General features: G+C 49.4%; 2 protein-coding genes across 2 annotated transcripts in view; both read right to left on the bottom strand.

The window, feature by feature from the left end:
* Positions 1-7,826, bottom strand: part of ACTR5 (actin related protein 5) — a 36,896-nt gene extending 29,070 nt beyond the window's left edge. The window contains exons 1-3 of the mRNA XM_077873155.1: positions 7,428-7,826; positions 6,047-6,276; positions 4,135-4,304 (exon numbers count right to left, since the gene is read on the bottom strand). Of these exons, the coding sequence (XP_077729281.1) occupies positions 4,135-4,304; positions 6,047-6,276; positions 7,428-7,826 (799 nt within the window). The remainder of the gene's footprint in view (positions 1-4,134; positions 4,305-6,046; positions 6,277-7,427) is intronic.
* Positions 7,827-15,117: 7,291 nt separating this feature from the next.
* On the bottom strand, positions 15,118-19,947 carry SLC32A1 (solute carrier family 32 member 1). Its single transcript, XM_077873154.1, has 2 exons — positions 19,288-19,947; positions 15,118-17,030 (listed from the first exon to the last, which is right to left on the bottom strand). The coding sequence occupies exons 1-2, from the start codon at positions 19,678-19,680 to the stop codon at positions 15,843-15,845; spliced, it is 1,581 nt and encodes a 526-aa protein (XP_077729280.1). The 5' UTR covers positions 19,681-19,947; the 3' UTR covers positions 15,118-15,842.
* Between the last annotated feature and the right edge of the window lie 409 nt (positions 19,948-20,356).

Below are 20,356 nucleotides of genomic sequence, written 5' to 3'. Positions count from 1 at the left end.
CATAATGAAATTTAACTATAAATAAGTCATGGAAATACTACAGGAGTTATCTCTAAATACTTGACCATAAAACACCTTACTTTAACTTTCAGCCTTCCACATCAGTTATTTATTAAACTATCAAATTAGATTGAACCTTTAAAACCTAAATGTTTTATTTTAATTAAGTTTTAATTTTAATTCCAGTATAGTTAACATAGTTTCAGGCATACATTACAGCAATTCAACGATTCCGTACATCATCCAGTGCTCATTACAAGTATGCTCCTTAATTCCCATCACCTATTTCACCCATCCCCCCACCTTCCTGCATTTGATTTGAACAAATCATCCATTTGTTCTTGACAATTAAAAGTCTGTTTCTTCAAACAATCCAATCATGAAATGGGCAAAAGACATGAACAGAAATCTCACAGAGGAAGACATAGACATGGCCAACATGCACATGAGAAAATGCTCCGCATTACTTGCCATCAGGGAAATACAAATCAAAACCACAATGAGATACCACCTCACTCCAGTGAGAATGGGGAAAATTAACAAGGCAGGAAACCACAAATGTTGGAGAGGATGCGGAGAAAAGGGAACCCTCTCACACTGTTGGTGGGAATGTGAACTGGTGCAGCCACTCTGGAAAACTGTGTGGAGGTTCCTCAAAGAGTTAAAAATAGACCTGCCCTACGACCCAGCAATTGCACTGCTGGGGATTTACCCCAAAGATACAGATGCAATGAAACGCCGGGACACCTGCACCCCGATGTTTCTAGCAGCAATGTCCACAATAGCCAAACTGTGGAAGGAGCCTTGGTGTCCATCGAGAGATGAATGGATAAAGATGTGGTCTATGTATACAATGGAATATTACTCAGCCATTAGAAATGACAAATACCCACCATTTGCTTCAACATGGATGGAACTGGAGGGTATTATGCTGAGTGAAGTAAGTCAATCGGAGAAGGACAAACATTATATGTTCTCATTCATTTGGGGGAATATAAATAATAGTGAAAGAGAATATAAAGGAAGGGAGAAGAAATGTGTGGGAAATATCAGAAAGGGAGACAGAACATAAAGACTCCTAACTCTGGGAAACAAACTACGGGTGGTGGAAGGGGAGAAGGGGGTGGTGGGGGTGAATGGGTGACGGGCACTGAGGGGGGCACTTGACGGGATGAGCACTGGGTGTTATTCTGTATGTTGGCAAACTGAACACCAATAAAAAATAAATTTATTATAAAAAAAAATCTGTTTCTTGGTTTGCCTTTTTTTTTCCTTTGTTCATTTGTTTCTTAAATTCCACGAGTGAAATCATGATTCGTCTTTTGCTGACTTATTTCACTTAGCATAGTACTCTAGCTCAATGCGCATCATTGCAAAACAACATGATCGACTCATTTTTACAGCTAATGATATTCTGGTGTGTGTGTGTGTGTGTGTGTGTGTGTGTGTGTTCCACCACTTCTTTACTCATTCATCTATCAATGGACACTTGGGCTGCTTCCATACTTTGGCTATTGTAAATAATGCTGCTATAAACATAGGGGTGCATATATCCCTCTGAATTTTGTTTTTGTATTCTTGGGGTAAATACCCAGTAATGGGATTACTGGATCACTGTGGTCCTATTTTTAACTTTTTGAGGAACCTACATACTGTTTTCCAGAGTGGCTGCACCAGTTTGCATTCCCACCAACAGTGTAAGAGGGTTCCTTTTTTTCCATACCCTGGCCACACTTGTTTCTTGTATCTTTGATTTTGGATGGTATCTCTTTTGATTTGCATTTTCTGATGGTAAGTGATGTTGAGCATCTTTTCACATGTCTCTTGACCATCTGTATGTCTTCTTTGGAGAAATGCTCATTTATGGATTATTTGTTTTATGAGTGTTGAGTTTAATCAGTTCTTTATATAATCTGGATACTAACCCTTCATTGGACATATCATTTGCAAATATTTTCTCCCATTCCATAGGTCGTCTTTTAAGTTTTGTTGTATCCATTCACTGTGTGGAAGCTTTTTATTTTGGTGTATTCTCAATAAAACACATTTCTAAATAATCAATGGTTCATAAAAATAAATATTGAGGGAAATTAGAAAATATCTGAACTCAATAAAAATTTAAAAATATCAAAATGTACAGAATGTAGATAAAGCAATGCTGAAAGGGAAATTTGCAGCATTAAATGCTTACACTAAAAAGAAGAATGGTCTCATAATAATCTGAACTTCTATCTTAAGAATCTAAAAAAAGAGGGCAAACTAAACCTAAACAAAGTAGAAGGAAGGAAATAATAAAAAGACATCAATGAGATTACCTAAATAGTCCTACTTCTATTAAAGACATTGAATCCATAGTTATAAGTCTTTATTTATTTTTTAAAAGATTTTATTTATTTGTTTATTCATGAGAGACACAGAGAGAGAGGCAGAGACACAGGCAGAGGGAGAAGCAGGCTTCTTGCAGGGAGCCCCATGTGGGACTCAATCCCCAAACCACAGGATCACAACCTGAGCCAAAGGCACTCAACCACTGAGCCACTCAGGCATCCCTATAGTTAAGTCTGTATAAAAAGAAATCTCCAGGCTCTAATGGTTCCACTGGAGCATTCTATCAAATATTAAAAAATATATATATCATCTATCTACACAATGTTTTCCAGAAAATAGAAGGCCGGGGTACCTGGGTGGCTCAGTTGGTTAAGTGTCCGACTCTTGGTTTCCACTCAGGTAATGATCTCAGGGTACTGAGACTGAGCCCTATGTTGGGCTCTGCACTGAGCACAGAGCCTCAAAATTCTCTCTCCCTTTCTTTCTTCCCCTTCTCCCCCAATTAATCAAAAAAAAAACAAACAAACAAAAAAAAAAAAAACAGAAGAAGAAAAGGGAACACTTTCCATCTAATTTAATAAGACCAGCATCACCAGAATACCAAGACTAGTCAAAGACCATATAAGAAAACTATAGATCAACATCCTTCATGAATACATGAATATCGACATAAAATCCCACAAAATATTACCAACTCAAATAAAAAAACGTATAAAAATAATAATATACCTGAACAAGCGGGGTCTATCCCCCTACCCAATCAAGGCTAGTTCAAAATCCAAAAGCCATCATTAAAATCTCCCATAGGAGTATTCCTAAAGCAGGAACACCACAGGATCATATCAATTGGTGCAAAAAGCACATTTCACAAAATTCAAAATCCATTCATGATAAAAATGCTCAGTAAAACTAGGAAGAGAAAAGAATTTCCTCAGTTAGATGAAGGGCATCTGCAAAAAACTTCACACTAATATCATATAGTTAATAGTAAAAGACCACATTCCTCCACTATGCCAAAAACAGGATCTGGGCATAAAACAGGGATGCTCACTATCACCACTCTTATTCAATATTGTGCTGGAAGTCCCAGCCAGTAAAATAAGGCAAGACAAAGCAAAAAAGCAAACAGATCAGAAAGGAAGAAATAAAACTGTCCCTTTTCATGGATGACATGTCTACATAGAAATTCCCAAGGAATCTACAAAAAAACAAAAATAAATTTAGCAAGGTCACAGGATATAAGGTCAACCCATAAAAATTAATTGCATTTCTATACATTAACAATGAGAAGTGGAAACAGAAATGAAACAAGCAAAGAAAGACTCAAGCATAAATCTAACGTACAGGATCCGTATGTCGAAAACTACAACATGCTGAAGAAAGAAATAAAAACCTAGGTAAATGGAAAGAGCTACTATGTTCATGGATTAGAAGATTCCACGTAGTATAAAATGTCACTTCTCCCCAGTTTAGATTTAATATTACATCTTGATTTAATATCATATCTGGTAAAATGTTGTTTCATATCCAATCTAATACATATTTCATATACTTTCAATCAAAATTCCAACAGAATCTTTTTTGTACATATGAATAAACTAATCCTAACATCTATATGGAAAGGTAAAGGAGGTAAAATAGCCAAAAACCCTTTTCAAAAAGTTAACAGTTTACTGAACAGTTTAAGTAAACACCAAAAGGAAGAGGGGATAATAAAAAGCCAAAGAGTCATCCTGGGCACAATTTAAGGAACACCCTCAATGTAGCCAACATCTATAAGCCGCAGGCAAATGCCCTCTTCATTACCTTCCACATAATCTTCAGCAACGTAGCTGTGCTCATGCAGGATCTCCTCCATGCGGCTGAGTGTGATGGCTGCCAGGTGCCCAGGATACTTCAGCTGCAGGAGGCGCTGGAGGTAGCCAGCTGCTTGGCTTCCTCCCAGATTGATGCGTTTGCAGTTTTTAGCATCTAACCTACAATCAAGGAATGGAAAACAGTGCTGACGTTTTTGGTAACATGGAAGAAAGAACAGGGACCACTTGGTGGGGAGACTGAGAGAAGGGTAACAGTCCAGATGAACAAAGAAGAAACCAACCAGGTAAGGGAAGAGAAAACTTTACAGATGAAGGGACTCTAAAGTTCCCAGTCTCTTACTCAATGCAGGAATTCGTAGTTCACACCCAGACACATGGCATCTAACTTCCAGTAAGAGTCTCAGAAGGAAACAAGGTTAGATGGAAAGATTGTGCACTCTGAATTCAGACCCTAATGTGACTTGTCAAGCATTTCTCAACCTGTGGGCCTTGTAGAATCAGCTGGGGAAAATGTTAAACATACTAATTCTCAGGACTCCTTTGCTTTGGGGCAGGCCCGGAAATATGCATTTTAACAAACTTCCCAGGTAAGTGCAGCAAAGGCTGGAGTTTAAGATCCCCTCCCCTAGATACTCCACTTTTACTGATGCATAAACATTAAGGAACCATGCACATACTGGCTTACTGTAAACTAAAAGGACCTGGTCCCCTTCACATGATATAAAGGGAAAGAGAACCAGAATAACATTTTTCTTAACATGAGAAAGAGGAGCAGAGCACTAGGGTCTTGAAGCATAATGAAATGCTGCCGCTATATCATGCTTCACCAGCAGATGCCAGCATAGAACAGGCTACGCTCCAATGTGCTCATTTCTTAGCTTTCAGGTAAAACACTTTTCTCTCAGTATGATATAAAAATAACAAGGTTATTTTTAATTTCTGCATATTCTGTTTACATAAAATAGAAAACTCTATACATCAGGAATGTTTGGTAATATGTAAAAGAAGTATTATCTTCATAAATTTTTGTAGAAACTTCAGAGAAAATACCACTTTAGTTCTAAATAAATTCAACATTTATTTTGACTTAAACATTCAGACTATAATCTTCTAGTTCACAAAGTGCCATCACCTACATAATTATTTCATCCTCAGGGTGAGGATGAAATTAGTTTCTAAGAAACCCTAAGAAATTAGTTTCTCCCAATTTTACATGTTAAGCAGCTATGTGAAGAGGGTAAATAACTTCACCCTCAGCAGGGCTGCAAATCCAGGCCTTCAAGGCCAAAACCAGGGCTCTACTTCCTACTTAAATGCCCTTTATGCACTGAGAAACCTCAGAGAGCACCATGCTGGCCTCGTCTCTTCTCTGAGGATAAAAGTCCAAACATAAAATGAAAACAGCTTTAAAAATGAAACTACCCTCACCTTTTATCCAACTTGGAAATGTTTTAATAAGTACCTGTATTACATGCCAGGCACTATACCTGGAAAAAAAAAGGTCTAAAAAAAAAGGTCTAAACAATCATGATTAAAAAGCTTTAAATAAAAAAATAACCTCTCAATAATAAGGTGACTCCAGAACATTTCAAAGACATTTTTATGGAGCACCTACTACCTGCAGGTACTATGTGAGCTATCTTGCCATAGTTCAAAATAGCAAAATTCTAGAATTGTGGATTTGGCCCTCGCAGACCATCTACTGCAACTTGGCCCAGGAGATCACAAGGATGGAAGGTGGATTGACTAAAGTCACATAGTCAAGTATGTCAGAGCCAAGCCCAGAGGCCGGTTCACAGTCCAATGCTTGTTCTTTCCACTCCACCTCTAAAGTGGGCCCCCAATAAATGTTTTCTGAATGTTTCTCAAAACAGCAGTCAAATGCTGTCAAGGCTACTCACCTCCCTTCTAAGATGGGTAAAATATGTGTACACTGGTATCCAGATGAAATGATGAGCCCACTGGAAATCAAGTTCTTTGGCTTATTGTGGTAAAAGCTGAAGAGGCTGTCTATTCCATAGGCAACCTTAGGGATCCCATAGCACTCAAAAAGAAGCTCGGACATCATTTGTCGAGAATACAGTGGGTTGCACACAGCTTCTGTCAGAACTATGGGATGATCGACACAGCCCTACTTTGAAAGAAAAGAGAAAACAGACAAGTAACAAAAAACACTCTTTTCAAAGCACAAAAAGAAACCAAAGTCCTACTGTAAAGACTGAATTTGCTTTTTGGTCTTTAATCAAAAATCTGACCAGAAGCAACTGTAGAATACTCACCTCATCTCTACTGGAAGTTGTTGTAGAAAATATGAAAGCAGGGTCAATTTAAGGTTGTTAAGTCAAACTCCCTCCAAGGTGTCAGCAAACCATGTCAGGTCTGTCTTCGATTTACCTTCAGAACCCAATGGCTTCACACCACATCCCCCTCCCCCAACTTCCTTCGTGCGTAAGTCACCACCACCTCTCACTTGGGTTATGGCAACAGCCTCCTAACTGACCTCCTGGTTCTACCCCCTATGCCCCTTGCCAGTTTGTTCTGCATTTAGCAGCTACAATGATCCTTCTGGAACAAAAGCCACATCCCTGCCCTTGCTCAACACCCTGCCATGGCTCCTCATTTTATGCAAGTAAAAGCCAAACGTGATCTGCTCCCCCCACGCAGCTCTCTGACTTCCTCCTCCACTTACTATTCTCCTCTCACTCTGGCTGCTATCAGTTAGGACTGGGGCACATTCCTGCCTCGGGGCCTGCTCACTGGCTGTTCCCCGTCTGGAATGCCATTTGCTCATTCACATGGCTGCTCCCTCAATCACCTCCTTGAATCCTTGCTCAAACAGCACCTTCTCCCTGCGTCCTATCCTGACCCCCGGGGGGCGGGAAGTCATCCTCTCCTCTCCTCCTACCCTACCTGAAAATCTACTACCTAATTCTAGTTATTTGCCTTTTCATATTAGACTGTCTTTTTTCCATTCTAGCTCCAAAGCACAGAAAAAATGTGTCACATTCACGGATGTATTCCGAACGCCTAGAAAAGTGCCTGACACAGAGTGGGGTGCTCAAGGCCGAATGTGTGCTGCAAGGGAGGAGGAGCGCTGTGTGCCCACTGCTGTACCCCAGGAGCCTGGCACACGGCGTGCACACGTTGGGCGCTTACGCCTTACTCGACTGACCAAATGAATGAGTGAATGAGCAAGTGAGAGCTCCGGTAGTGAGGACGACCCCAGAGAGCCCAGAGCGCGGAGCCGCGAGCCCCGCCCCCCCCTCCCCCCCCCCGCGTCACCTGCGAGGAGACACCCAGGTGCTGGAAGCTGTAGTCCAGCAGCAGCTCCTGCAGCTCCAGGTTGACCGGTACGTTGCGGTCGAAGGGCGAGCGCAGCATCCAACGCAGCGGCTCCAGGCTGCCCAGCGCGTTGCCCACCTGCGGGCCCGCCCCGCCCCGAGCCCCGCCCCGCCCGCGGGCGCACACAGCGCGGAACTGCAGGCGCGGCTCGGGACCCGGGTCCGGGCCGGGGCACGCCCAGCCAGCGCGGGCCTGGAACGACCCGTTGTCCAGCACGAGCGGCACCGGCAATGGCCCGTGTGCCCCCGGCCCGGCCTCGAGCACCGGGTCCGGCGCGGCGCGGGCGTCGCGGAACGGGAAGACGTTGGCCACCGCGCCGGCCGCCCCGGCCGCCGCCATCTTGGAGCGCGCACGCCGCCGTCCCCGCCCCCTTCCGCAGCGTCGCCCAGGCGGCGCCGAGCCCCGCCCCCCCGCAGCCCGGCCCGGAAGGCGCAGGGTCCCGCCCCGACGGCGAGGAGCGCCCGCCGAGCCGACTTTCGCTACGCCCGGCCAGCCTTGCGGTGACTCGCCGCCAGCGACCCAGACCGTGTGGGGATCGCTAGGCCCCGCCCACCTTGGTCTCGCAGTCCCGCCTCCGCTTGACCTCGCCCCGCCAGCCGGCCTGGCCACGCCCCTTCGCCGCAGCCGGGACGCCGGCCAGTAAGCCCCGCCCCGGAGCGTGACGCCACCGGGCCCCGCCCCCCCGGGCTCCGGGACTGGGCGCTGACCTACGCCGTCCCGCCTTCTCGACCCGCCACAGCCCGTTTTCCCAGTAACTCGCCTTCACTCCTCCTCCCTCGCCTGCAGCCCGCGAAGCGGACTAGGGGAGCGATAGTGTTCAATTTCTTTTTATTTTTTTTTAAGATTTATGTATTTATTCATGAAAGACACCGAGAGAGAGAGACAAGCAAAGACACAGGCAGAGGCAGAAGCAGGCTCCATGCAGGGAGCCCGACGTGGGGCTCGATCCCATCCCGGGGCTCGACCCCGGGGCTCCAGGATCACGCCCTGGGCCGAAGGCGGGCGCCAGTCCGCTGAGCCACCCGGGGATCCCCCTCGATTTCTGGCCCAGCAATCCTGCTACGCACTTTTTCACTTCGTGAAGCTTCATCGTACTGTCCACTTAAGATTTGTGCACTTTCCTGTAATATTTTGTGATACAATAAAGCGTTTTCAGAGGTTTATTATTATTATTTATCGTTTATTAGCTCCCACAGACTGTGCCCTCCCACTGAGACCTCAAAGACTTAGGAAAAGAAGAGGTGGGTAGAGGGATTGGGTGACGGGCACTAAGAGGGCTTGTGATGAGATGAGCACTGGGAGGGTGTCACACTCTATGGTGGCAAATTAAATTTAAATAAAATGTTTAAAAATTTGAAAAAAGGACTAATTGATCCTCAATATGTATAATCTCTCTTCCTTTTGGTGACCTGCCAAAAGGGGTGGTAACCTGCCCCCTCCCCACCCTGCAGGAGGTCATCTAGTATGACTATATGACTAAATTCTGGCCAATGGGCATGGGAGCGGAGGTAATGGGACACTCTCCCCCAGCTCTAGCTCTAAAAGGATTGGGCGTTGTACTGTAAGTTGGCAAATCTAATTTAAATTTTTTAAAAAATGGAGACCACAAAATAAAGTCTACACAACGATGGATTATATATGTACAGGAATATATTTTTAACAGGTAATGTATTTATGAGGATGTTTTCTATTTCCGATATTCATGATTACAATTACAATTTTTGCAACTGTTCTCTACATTTCCCAAGTCAATGACCTTTAAACCATTGTCAGGCATCAATGTTTCACTTCTAAGGCATAATCATTTAACGGACAAAAAATTAATTAATTAGATTAAATATAATAGGGGCACCTGGGTGGCTCAGTGGTTGAGCATCTGCCTTTGGCTCAGGGTGTGATCCCCAGGGTCCTGGGATGGAGTTCCCTGGCACCCTCTGCATGGAGCCTGCTTCTCCCTCTGCCTATGTCTCTGCCTCTGTGTCTCTCATCAATAAATAAATAAAATCTAAAAAAAATAAATAAAAGGACTGAGCAAGCTCTCCCTTACTTAATTTCCCTCAGCTAGCAGTATACAAAGGTTTACAGCAGCTGCCTTGACTCTATGCTTCCAGTTCTGGAACACATTACTTTGAGAGGAAAAAAGCAAGTTAATTATAAAAGACGGCTCTGAATAAACATCTTAAGCAGGAGATGAGACCTTAAACCTTTCTCAAAATCTCTGTGAACACTTCTAGGCCAGACTGAAAACTAGCCAAGTGGCAAAATCAGATTAAGGGTGTTGCCTTCCAACACAAACCCATTATCTCATATCTGAAAGTACTCATCACTCATCCTTGAGCTGAGAAAGCAGGAATAAGCAGAAGACAGAGAATAGTAAATATATGTGAATGTAAGTTTAAGAACTACATCTCTACATACTAACATGGAAAAGTCTTCAAAATTTAGTTTTAAAAGAAATAAGTGAAGGCAGTACAATGTGTAATGGACTCCCTTTTTAAAAAGGGGGAGTAACAAATACATATGGTTTTGCTCATATTTTCATATAGATAGAAAGGAAACTAATATGAGTTTACTTGTAAAGAGTTGAGCCAAGGGTCGCCTGGGTGGCTCAGCGGTTGAGTGTCTGCCTTTGGCCCAGGGAGTGATCCTTGAGTCTCAGGATCAAGTCGCACATCGGGCTCTCTGCATGGAGCCTGCTTCTCCCTCTTCCTATGTCTCTGCCTCTCTCTCTGTGTGTCTCTCATGAATAAATAAAATAAAGTCTTTAAAAAAAAGAGTGGAGCCAAGGTGGGAGGATCAGGTGGAGGAAACTTTTTTACTGCACACCTTAAAACATTTTCAGCCATGTGAATGTATTACTTTTTCACACACACACATACACACACACACACACAAAAGCACTATGTCTAAGAAAGGTAGCCTGGATTCTTGATCCCACTTCTTTGCTTCCATATAATAAGAGGATAATAATCCATACCATCTGCCATGTAACTTTATAAGACCTCTCACCATAGTCATTGATCCTGGGCTTGGTCATGTGGCTTGCTTTTAGCCAATGATAACCAAATGTGACCTAAGCAGAGGTTTTTGTTGTTGCTTTTTTTTTTTAAGATTTATTTATTTATTCATCACACACACACACACACACACACACACACACACACACAGAGGCAGAGACCGAAGCAGGCTCCATGCAGGGAGCCCGACGTGGGACTCGATCCCTGGTCTCCGGGATCAGGCCCTGGGCTGAAGGCAGCACTAAACCGCTGAGCCACCCGGGCTGCCCTGAGCAAAGGTTTTAAGTGTGCTTTGTGGTTTTAGGCTGGTCTCTTGCACTCCTGCTATTAGTCATGAGAAGAACATATCCTGAGTCTAAAGAGGATGGGAGACACCTGGAGCAGACCAGAACTCAAACAGTGGCCAGGAACCAAGTTCAGCTGACCTGCAACATAAAGTTGATCTGCCCTGTGGCCACATGAACAATAATACCAAAAATGTTTGTTCTTATAATCCATCAAAATTTTGGGTTGCCATGCAGCATCATCATAGGAGAACACTGACAGACACACTAGACCAATGGTGCCCAATAATACTTCCTGCCATGATGGAAATGTTCTGCAATGTCCAATGCATGAGACATGTGTGAGTAGTGCAAACGAGAAGCTGATTTTTTAATTTTATTTAATTTTAGTTTATAGTTAAATTTAAAAAGCCATGTGTAGCTAGTGGCTACTCTATTGCACAACAAACACAGCACTGGTCAAAATCTATGGCTGTGGTTATTTGCCTATAGAAATGACTAGAAGAAAATAATCAGAAGCCTACTGTATTAATTTCTTACAGCTGGAATAATAAAGCAGCACTAACTAGAATGGCTGACAACAACAGAAATTTATTCTATCATACTTCTGGATGCCAGAAGTCCCAAATCAAGGTGTTCACAGAGCCATGCTCTCCCTGAAGATTCTAAAGGAAAAAATTTGTTCCATGTTTTTGTCTTATATTTTGATGTTGCTTGTAGTCATTGGCTTGTACGCACATCATTTCACTCTCTGTCTCCACTGTCACATGGCATTCTCCTTGTGTGTGAATCTCTTTTCCTCTTCTTAGAAGGATACCAGTCATATTGGATTAAGTGCCCATCCTACTTCAGTATGACCTTATCTTAATGAATTACATCTGTACACCCTGTTTCCATCCCACCCACAGAGTGTTGTTGGGAGCTGCTGGAAATATAAAGCTCTTCCACCTACCACCACCACCATCCCCCTACCCCTCGATCTTGGCCTTCAGCACTACTGGATCATCTTGCTGGGTGTTTCTGGCTAGAGGCCTCTCCTCTTCTGGCCCCTCCTGATCCCCACAACTGGTAAGGATGGCACCCACTGTGCCTCACTGTGGGATCAATCACAGCTAGGCTCTTGAACAGACTCTGTCCAAATCTCTAGGAAGTAGAGCTCATCTCCCAAGCCCTACCTCACTGAGATTAGCATGAGGCAAGTGAAGTATTTGCTCAGAGAGTAAAATTTAAGAAGGTGCAAAAAAATTCAATAAGATATTTGATAAACTATTTTCAAAATCAAAATTCGAAACAGCTATAGCATTCAAAATAACATGAACAAAATAATAAAATTTGAAATCGAGATCCGATTGTTGCTGATATTTTCTTTTGCTTCTGACTCGATATGGTGAAGCGTAGACTACTATCGGTCCTGTGCTATCTGAATGTCATCATCATAACCGATCCTGAGTGCTTCAACAATAGGGAAATACACTAATGTCTGCAACTTGGAAAATGCATTTTATTGCATTAGATTGCTAGATGGACAGATGGATAGCTATGGGATAGATATTTCAGCATTGTAAAAATGGTAATTGTTTGGTATAGGTGGTGGGCATGTGGGCTGTCAGTGTAGAATTCTTTCACCTTTTCTGTATGCTTGAAACTTCTCATAATGTTGAAAAGGAAAAAAATAAAAGCAGTGAGAACACCCAAGGCTGGCTTTCTGGGGTCCAACAAGCTCTCTATCCTGAATCCTTGGATGTCCATATCTGGGTTTTCCATCACCCCCTCACTGGCAGTGAGGACTAAGCCATCTAGCTGGTCTGTCCCCTCTTTGATTGAGGGCCTCTCTCTGGCCCTTGACCTTAGAACCTTCATTCCCACCAACAGAAAGTCAAGGATCCTCTCAACTTCCTGACTTGTCCCTATAAGCCTGTTGGGCTCCCTCCTGAGTCCCTAAGGCAGGAACAGATCAGTCCCTGGGGTAAGACCTGTCATTTAATGAAGCATGTTCCACAACAGAGCATTCTTCTATATTTGAGGGAAAAAACTATCAAAACCTACTTTTAAAATATGGGGGACCTGAAAATAAAGCATAGAGATAAACAGTGATTATCAACTGCAGGGTGGGAGGTGATGGGTGGCAGGGAGGGAGGAAGCATTTAGAAATCTGATGTCTGCAGGAAAGAGTTTACCCAAATTCTAAAAGTGGAGAGCCTTCTTTGAGGGCAGGCAGCTTGGGCTTTCACCACTGGGGGACAAGGCAGGGCCATCTGGGGACCAGGTGGTGGCAACTCTTGGATTCCCCCAGGGGCAAGGGTCTTGGCTCCAGGCCAGGGTCTCAAAGTGTTGAGCCAGGTACACCAATGCATGACTGACACGGATGCTGGAGGGGACCACTTTTCAGGATCTGCACAAAGAACTGATGAGTTACTGATGGGCACTGATGGGCACCCTGGGGGCCCCCACCCCCTCCTCAATTCGACCCCCTAAGGAATCTAGCTAGGCCTAACTGCTCCCTCAGACTCTGAAAGTGCCCTTACTGAAGACCTGAAGCAAGATTGGAATGCCTCCTTTCAACTTGTACCCACATACATTGGCGTGTTGGAGGCAGGGGTGCAGGGATGGATCTCAGCTCCCTATTTCTCCCTGCAGCCTGAATGCAAGTCAGAAATAGATGTACTACCAATGGGGGTGCTCCTATAAGGCTGGCTGTCCTGCCCCCATCTCACACAGGACCCAGGCTCCTGAAAGCTGAGCACAAAGCCTGGACCAGAATGCTGGGGACTGGATCCAGGCAAGTCCGAGGAGGTGGCACTGTCTATGCGTCTCATTTGTCCTTCTAAAGATAGGAAGGATGGAGCTGATGCACGTGATGCTCCCACTTCCCCTCCCACTGCAGCAGTCCTGGCTTTTTCTGAAGACTACAGACTGCCCTGAGACTCAGAGCGCACCCCAGGGTCAGTGGACCCACTGAGGAGAAGTGGCAGGCAGGGCAGGCAGGGCTGGGGGTGGAAGGGAATCACCTTCCAGGCCTGGGGGACATCAGAAAGCTGAGGGAAGCTGGAAACTGAGGTTCCTCTGGCCAGCTCTGGATCCTGGACAAACAAGAATAGTGACAAATGGTGATAGGCAGATGACAGTGGGCAACTCAAATGACCCGTTTAAATCGTCAGAACCCTCGGCAACAGAGGGGACCAGATCTTATCCCTTATGTTCCATGGCTCTAGAACCAAGGGTGGTCCGAAGTCACCTCTGTCGCAGGCACACATAAACATACACGCACACACACACAGAGGCACACATTCATCAAGACTCTCACAAGACACAGATGCAGGCTTCTCCGCACTCCAGACGCACATTTTTATATCTCCTACACAAGCGCGCCAGGCCCCCACAGCCATTGTAAAAGGCAGGGAGAATGGATGTTGTTCTTAGGCATTCTCACAGTTCTTCCTTGTGTACAGATCTCATCTAGAGAAATTGTTCCAAACTAGTCCTCTGCCTTGGTGGTAGAGACCAAAAACCTTCTGCAGGGCTTCTCTTGCAGTAAGGACCCCAGGAATGGCCCAGCCTTCCTGCATTCCTTGGTCCTATCTCTTAAGACTGACTACAACCCTCTCCAATGGGTTCAAGACCGGCGCTTTGGAGTGGGATCTGTACCAAAAAAGGACAGGATTCTCTGGGTAAATTAAAAAAACAAAACAAAACAAAAAACCTTAAACAGGCTGTTCAAGAAGAGGGGAGACTGGGACTCTAATTGCTCAGGCTGTTTATTCTAAACAGCCAGATCTCTTCGCTGTGGCTGTGTAAACTTAGCTTGGACTTAAGTGGGGTTCTCCAGGGTGAGAGATGCCTGGGAGGTCAGGTTGGCCCCTGGCCCTGGGAGCCTCAGGAAAGACACCTGCTGATTTCCTTTATAGTTCTCCTCACAGTCCACAGCCGAGTGCAGATTTCTGCATGCCCTTATTTGTTGGCTTTTTCTTTCCCTCTCTCTCTCCCAGGATTGGAAGTTAAAAGAGTCCCTGGAATTCTCAGATGGATCCAACCCCTAGGAGGGATTCAGAACAAATCTTGTCCTGGTGGCTATAGGGCTGCCAATGCCACACAAATCGCTGGGAGCAAGGCATGCTCCTTCCCCTGCCTCCCCCAAACGCCTGGAGAGCCTCCTCCTCTTAGTGAGGACCATCCTCACCTCTTCACTCCCCAGGGTTCTCTCAAGCCCCTTTACCTACAAGTGCTCCTCCACCCACCCCGGCTTCACCCTACCTGGCCAAAGCCGGTTTCCCTGCGGTCCAACGCTTTAGGATCCCCGGGGGGGCACAGAAATGCAGAACTGACACGAAGGGCGGACGCCTTTGTTTCTTCTTTATTTGCGGATATAATTATGTACCGCACTCTAAATTAGAGATAGATTTTTTTTTCTGATATACATTTCATCTTATTCACCACGAGCACACCACACGCACAGTAGAACAGTTCCACAACCTGATAAATTGCACAAGATGAGTTTGGATTCCTGAAAACCGGCAGGCAGGTCAGCCCTGCCTCGGCTTCTCCCCTCCCCGCTTCGCCGTAGGAAATCGCCCACCCGAATCGGATTTCCCGGCCAGGCTTTCCCTCCGCGGGGTTGAAGTGTCTCTGGAATGGGAAGCACTCTTGCTTGGAAATGGCTGGGGCTGCAGATTCCGAGCACTGGATGGCTGTGAAATGTCCCCCCAAGGTCAAGTTTCTGCGCCTGCGAGCTGCGCCCCCTCTCCCTCCCTTCCCACCCGCTTCAGCGACAGGGGCCGAAGAGTCGGGGTCCCTCGGGGAAGGACAGAAAGCCCGGCCCGTAAATTCGTCCCCGCCTCCCCAGAAACTAGGGTGTTGTGGTAAAGAAAGGACAACAGAAACGCAGACGCGATGGATTGTGGATTCCTATCCCCTCCCACCCCCCATCCCCAATAATCAGAAACTAGGAACCAGAGATGTTTGAAGCTTGGCTTCCCAAGCGCGGCGGCAGGGCGCACAGGGCTGGTGGGGGTGGGGGGGACGGTGGGAAGGGCGCGGGGGAGCGGGAGCCCCGCGCCCTAGTCCTCCGCGTTGGTTCGGTAGGCCTCGATGAGGCCCTCCAGCGAGTGCACGAAGCCGGACACGCTGCAGATGCCACCGATGACGAAGATGGCGACATCGAAGAAGACTTGGTGCCACAGCAGCTTGCGCCAGAGCAGGCGCAGGTGGAAGAGACTGGGCAGCAGGAAGCAGAGCCCGGCGCCCGTGAGACTGCCGGTGAGGCCCATGAGCAGCGCGAAGTGCGGCACGTAGATGGCCATGAGCAGCGTGAAGACCACGAGCGCGCAGCGCAGCGTCAGCCCCCACGACTTGAGGCGCCCGTCGCCGCCGTAGCAAGCGGGGAAGAAGGCGCGGCTGCCTTCCTGGAAGAGCGACTTCTCCAGCACCTCGACCGCGGCGAAGAAGGGCAGCGGGTAGGACAACAGCGCTTTGGCCACCAGGAAGATGTTGACCACGGCACGGATGGACCCGGGCAGGTTATCCGTGATGACCTCCTTGGTCTCGTCGGCCCAGGTGAGGTAGGCGACCAGCGCGAAGAGGCCTTTGAGCACGCAGGCGGCGATGTGCGTCCAGTTCATCATGCAGTGGAACTCGCTGGGCTGCTGCATGTTGCCCTCCAGCGAAGGCAGGAAGATCTGCGACGTGTAGCTGAACACGATGATGCCAATGGAGATGGGGAACTTCTTGACGTCGATGTAGAACTTGACCTTCTCCCAGGCCCAGTCGCGTGCCCGCGAGAGGCAGTAGGCGATGACCAGGATGTTGATGACGAAGTGGGCCAAAGTGCACAGCAGGCTAAACTTGGACACCGCCTTGAGGTTCTTAAGGAAGGCGCAGGGCAGCAGCACGGCGGTGGCGATGATGGACCAGGACTTCTGCGACACGGGCAGCCCCGGGAAGCTGTTGTACATGAGGTTGCCGCTGACAACCACGTACAGGATGCAAGTCATCACCAGCTCGATGATCTGCGCTACGTTCACCACGCGGCCTCCCAGCGTGGGGAAGCGCGGGGCGCAGCACGCGTTGGCTATGGCTACGTAGGAGTCCCGCACCCGCACCACCTCGCCGTCCTCGTTCTCCTCGTACAAGCACGCGATGAGGATCTTGCCGGTGTAGCAGCACACCACGGCGGCGAAGATGATGAGGAACAACCCCAGGTAGCCGCCGTGCAGGATGGCGTAGGGCAGGCCCAGCACGAACATGCCCTGCGGAGCGGAAAGGCAACCAGACCCGGGAGCTCAGCGGCGCAGCCCCGCTCGAGGGGACCTGGGGGCGTGGCTTAAGGCAGTAGCCGCAAGGGGGAGCTAAGCGGAGTGAGAACCCGGCGTAAACCACCCGGAGGTTTAGAGGTTAGAGTAGGCTGGATTGGGGGTGCACCGCGGCCTAATGCGGGAAGCCGGGGCGTCGAGTCAGAGATGGAGTGCGAGGTGTTCAAGGCCGGACCTGAGAGGGGAAAGTGCGCTCAGGGCTGGGAGGTGCGGAGGAGGCTGAGTGTGGGAGGGTCAACACACCAGGAGGGAATGCTATATAAGATAATTTGTTAGAGATAAGGGGATGGAGAGGTCGTGGCTAGAGATGGGCGCTGAGGAAGGTAGAGAGCTGGGCCCAAGTCATTGGGAAGAGAGGGCGCGGGATTTAAGGTGGGGCTGGAATGGGATCCAGGGAAGCTCATAAGAGCCTATGGCCAACTGGGGATGAACATGAAAGCGGCAGGGAGAGAAAAGAGCTAGGGTAGGGAGGAAGAGAGGCTGAGGGTGCGAGAACGCGAAGCAGAAGGAGGCAAGGAGGCGGGAATGTGAGGATGCTCGAAAGGGCTTGGGGGGGGGGGGCGGGGATGAGGCCAGAGGCGCCGGGAGTCCTAGGGCTAGCCCCGAGTAGGGTAGCAGAGGCTGAGGCCTGAGGAAGGGGCCGTGAGTGGTAGAGGCTAGCAGGATAAGGGGCCTCCGGGGGAAAGCGCGAGCCTGTGAGAGTCTAAATCGAGCAAGCGTCAAGCTGTGGACAGAGGCGGGCGGACTACGGAAGGAGGGTTTGGAATCTACAAAGCGAAGAAAAGCTAACGAAATCTAGGGTTCCCGCCCGTCTCCAAGCCTCCAGGTCCGCTCCCTGGCCTCCCTCGGGGCCTCCGGAACGGGGCCTTCAAAGATGCCCCTGGCGCAGGCGCGGGGGGCCAGGAGGCGGTCGCGGTCCCCTGCCCCGTGGTTCCGCTCGGCCGTCTCGCAGGGCCCGGGAGCAGGAGGCGCCTCGGGTCGGACCACTCAGTGCGCAGGGACCTGCGCAGCCTGGTTCCCCAAAGCACCCACGCAGCGGCCTTCTGCTCCCGAGAGATCCACGTTGTGCGCCCCAACGACCGTGAGCTCCGGGGACGCCAGGGGGACCAAGCCACAGGGCCCGGGGGATCCTTGGGTTGAGGCCTCCTCCTCCCCTCCAGCTGCGGCCTGCCTCCCTTTGCCAGCTCCTGGGGTCGTTAGGCAGACTCCAAACCCGCTCCCAGCGGAGTCCGGCGCCGCCTGGTGGGGAGTGGGTCTTTGCGGGTAGGGTGAAGGGGTGGCAGGCCTGGAGACCAGAGGTTGTTAAGAGCATCCAGAGGCGACTTCTCCAGGGTGACCCGCAGAGAAGCTGGTCACCTCTTTGCGGCTTAGCCGGGATTTCGGGTGAAAGGGGTCTGTGTGCTGCAAGCGCGGAGCTACCACAGACCAATTGTGCTTGTGCGGGTATAAAATTATGTGCTTACTTTTGTGTACACCTGTATGTCCCCAATAGGGCTGCACCTGAGAAGGTGGGCTGGATCCTATTTGCATGAATCTGTGCTTGTATGCATGTGTATGTTCAAACAGGTTCGTGCGCGTGTTTGGTATGCACGGGTATGTGCTTGTGTGGGGGTGTATGAAGGTGCGTTTGAGGATAATCTTGTGGTCTATATATAGCTGCATGTCGTGTGCACCTGTGCCCAGCGTTTGTTCTTGTGGGAAAGGGGTATATGACCAAGTGAATCTGTGCCTGTGTCGGGGGAGGAGAGTCCCAGCTCAGCAGTTTCCCTCTCCTCTTTCCGTCTGAAAATGCAGCTGTGAATCCATTCCGGAGTCCCCCGAGACACGGTTCCCTCCAATCCTGATTTTCTTTCTTCCTCACCCCTCTCCTCTCCCCTCTTCCTGTTTCCCTCCCGTCTGCAGGGTCTGAGGGCAAGTGCCTCTCAAACCAAACCCCAGCCTAGCAGTCCTGCGGCTGGAGCCGCAGGAGGGAGTGAGGGTCAGGGCTGGAGCCATCGATTTGTAGGGTTGTAGATACCCGCCCCCCCCCAAAGGCTGGGAGGGATGGGGGGTAGGCGAGATCCTGGGTGCGGAGGGGGTCTCTCGGCGGAGATCGAGATCGCCCGGGGGGACTCGGCTGAGGGTAGAGCCTGGTGCTCCAGAATGGGAGGAGGTGGAGGGTGGGGGCCGGCAGAGCAGGGAATCCCGCGCTCACCTGGATAGCGTTGGTCACGTTCCAGCCCGCCTCCCACGCCGTGATCTTGGGTTTGTCGTGGCCCCCAAATTCGCCACCAGCCCCCATAGCCTGGTCTTTGGAGCCCGAGGGCGGCAGGGGCGCGCCTCCGCCGCGCTGGTAATGGATGTCTCCCTCGACGGGCGGTTCGGCGCCCTCGTCGCCGCAGGGCTCACCCTCGGTTTTTAGGATGTCCATCTGCAGGCCCTGACGGTGCTCAAAGTCGAGGTCGTCGCAGTGAGCAAAACCCACCGCTTCCTCGTCGGTGGCCGCCTGGAAACCCATCCTGGCGAACATGCCGCTCACCTTGGCCTGGGACTTGTTGGACACAGTTGTGGCCACATTGGACAGCTTGCTGCGGAGAAGGGTGGCCATGGCGGCGGCGAGGTCCGCGGAAAGGACACAAGGGGCTGGGGACGCGGGGGACGCGCGGCAAGGCGGCGAAGGCCAGGGGGGCGCGAGGCCGCTATCTTCGCTCGCTTTTCCCGCGGCGCCCCGAGGCGCCCTGGCTCATGACCCTCTCGGCTGGCGTTTGAGGCTCGCTCGGAGCCCACCCTGCGGGCGGGCAGCGGGGCTGGCGGAGCGGCGGCGGCGGGTGCACTGCGGAGCTGCCGCGGGGCGCGCGCTGGGCTGCGGAGGGCGGCGGCGGCGGCGGCGTCAGAGCCGCTACGCGAGGCTGGCGCGGCGCCCCCACCCGCGCGCGGCCCAATGCGCTCCCGCCCCTCGGAATCAGGCGGAGGGCGGGCTTTGGGGAAGGGGGAACACCCGGAGGCGGGGGGTGGGGGGGGAGGGCGACGAGAAGAGACAAGGGGCTCGGAGGGACTCCTGAGAATTGAGATGGGGGCCGGGAAGGGCGGCCGCGGGGTGGGTGGCACCGAGTGGGAGCGCACACGGGGAAGGGGCTCAGAGGGCACGGTGGGGGCTGGAGTGCTGCATTTCTGGGGGAGGTGCTAAGCTCGGATCCTAGCCCTTCCCACCTCGCCACCGCAGGGAGGGAGGGGGCCGAAGCGTGCTGATTCTCGCGGTCCCGCTGCCGCGACTACCCCCTCCA

The sequence above is a fragment of the Canis aureus genome, chromosome 26 (genome assembly GCF_053574225.1).
Source record: "Canis aureus isolate CA01 chromosome 26, VMU_Caureus_v.1.0, whole genome shotgun sequence".
Lineage (NCBI taxonomy): Eukaryota > Metazoa > Chordata > Mammalia > Carnivora > Canidae > Canis > Canis aureus.
The sequence above is the reverse complement of the archived record's forward strand: the minus strand, read 5'-3'. Positions and strand labels throughout refer to the sequence as shown.

Coding starts and splice junctions, on each gene's coding strand:
- SLC32A1 (XM_077873154.1), bottom strand. CDS start 19,680: ATGGCCACCCTTCTCCGCAGCAAGCTGTCCAATGTGGCCACAACTGTG. Junction 17,031..19,287: donor ACGTGACCAACGCTATCCAG/GTGAGCGCGGGA, acceptor TCCGCTCCGCAG/GGCATGTTCGTGCTGGGCCT.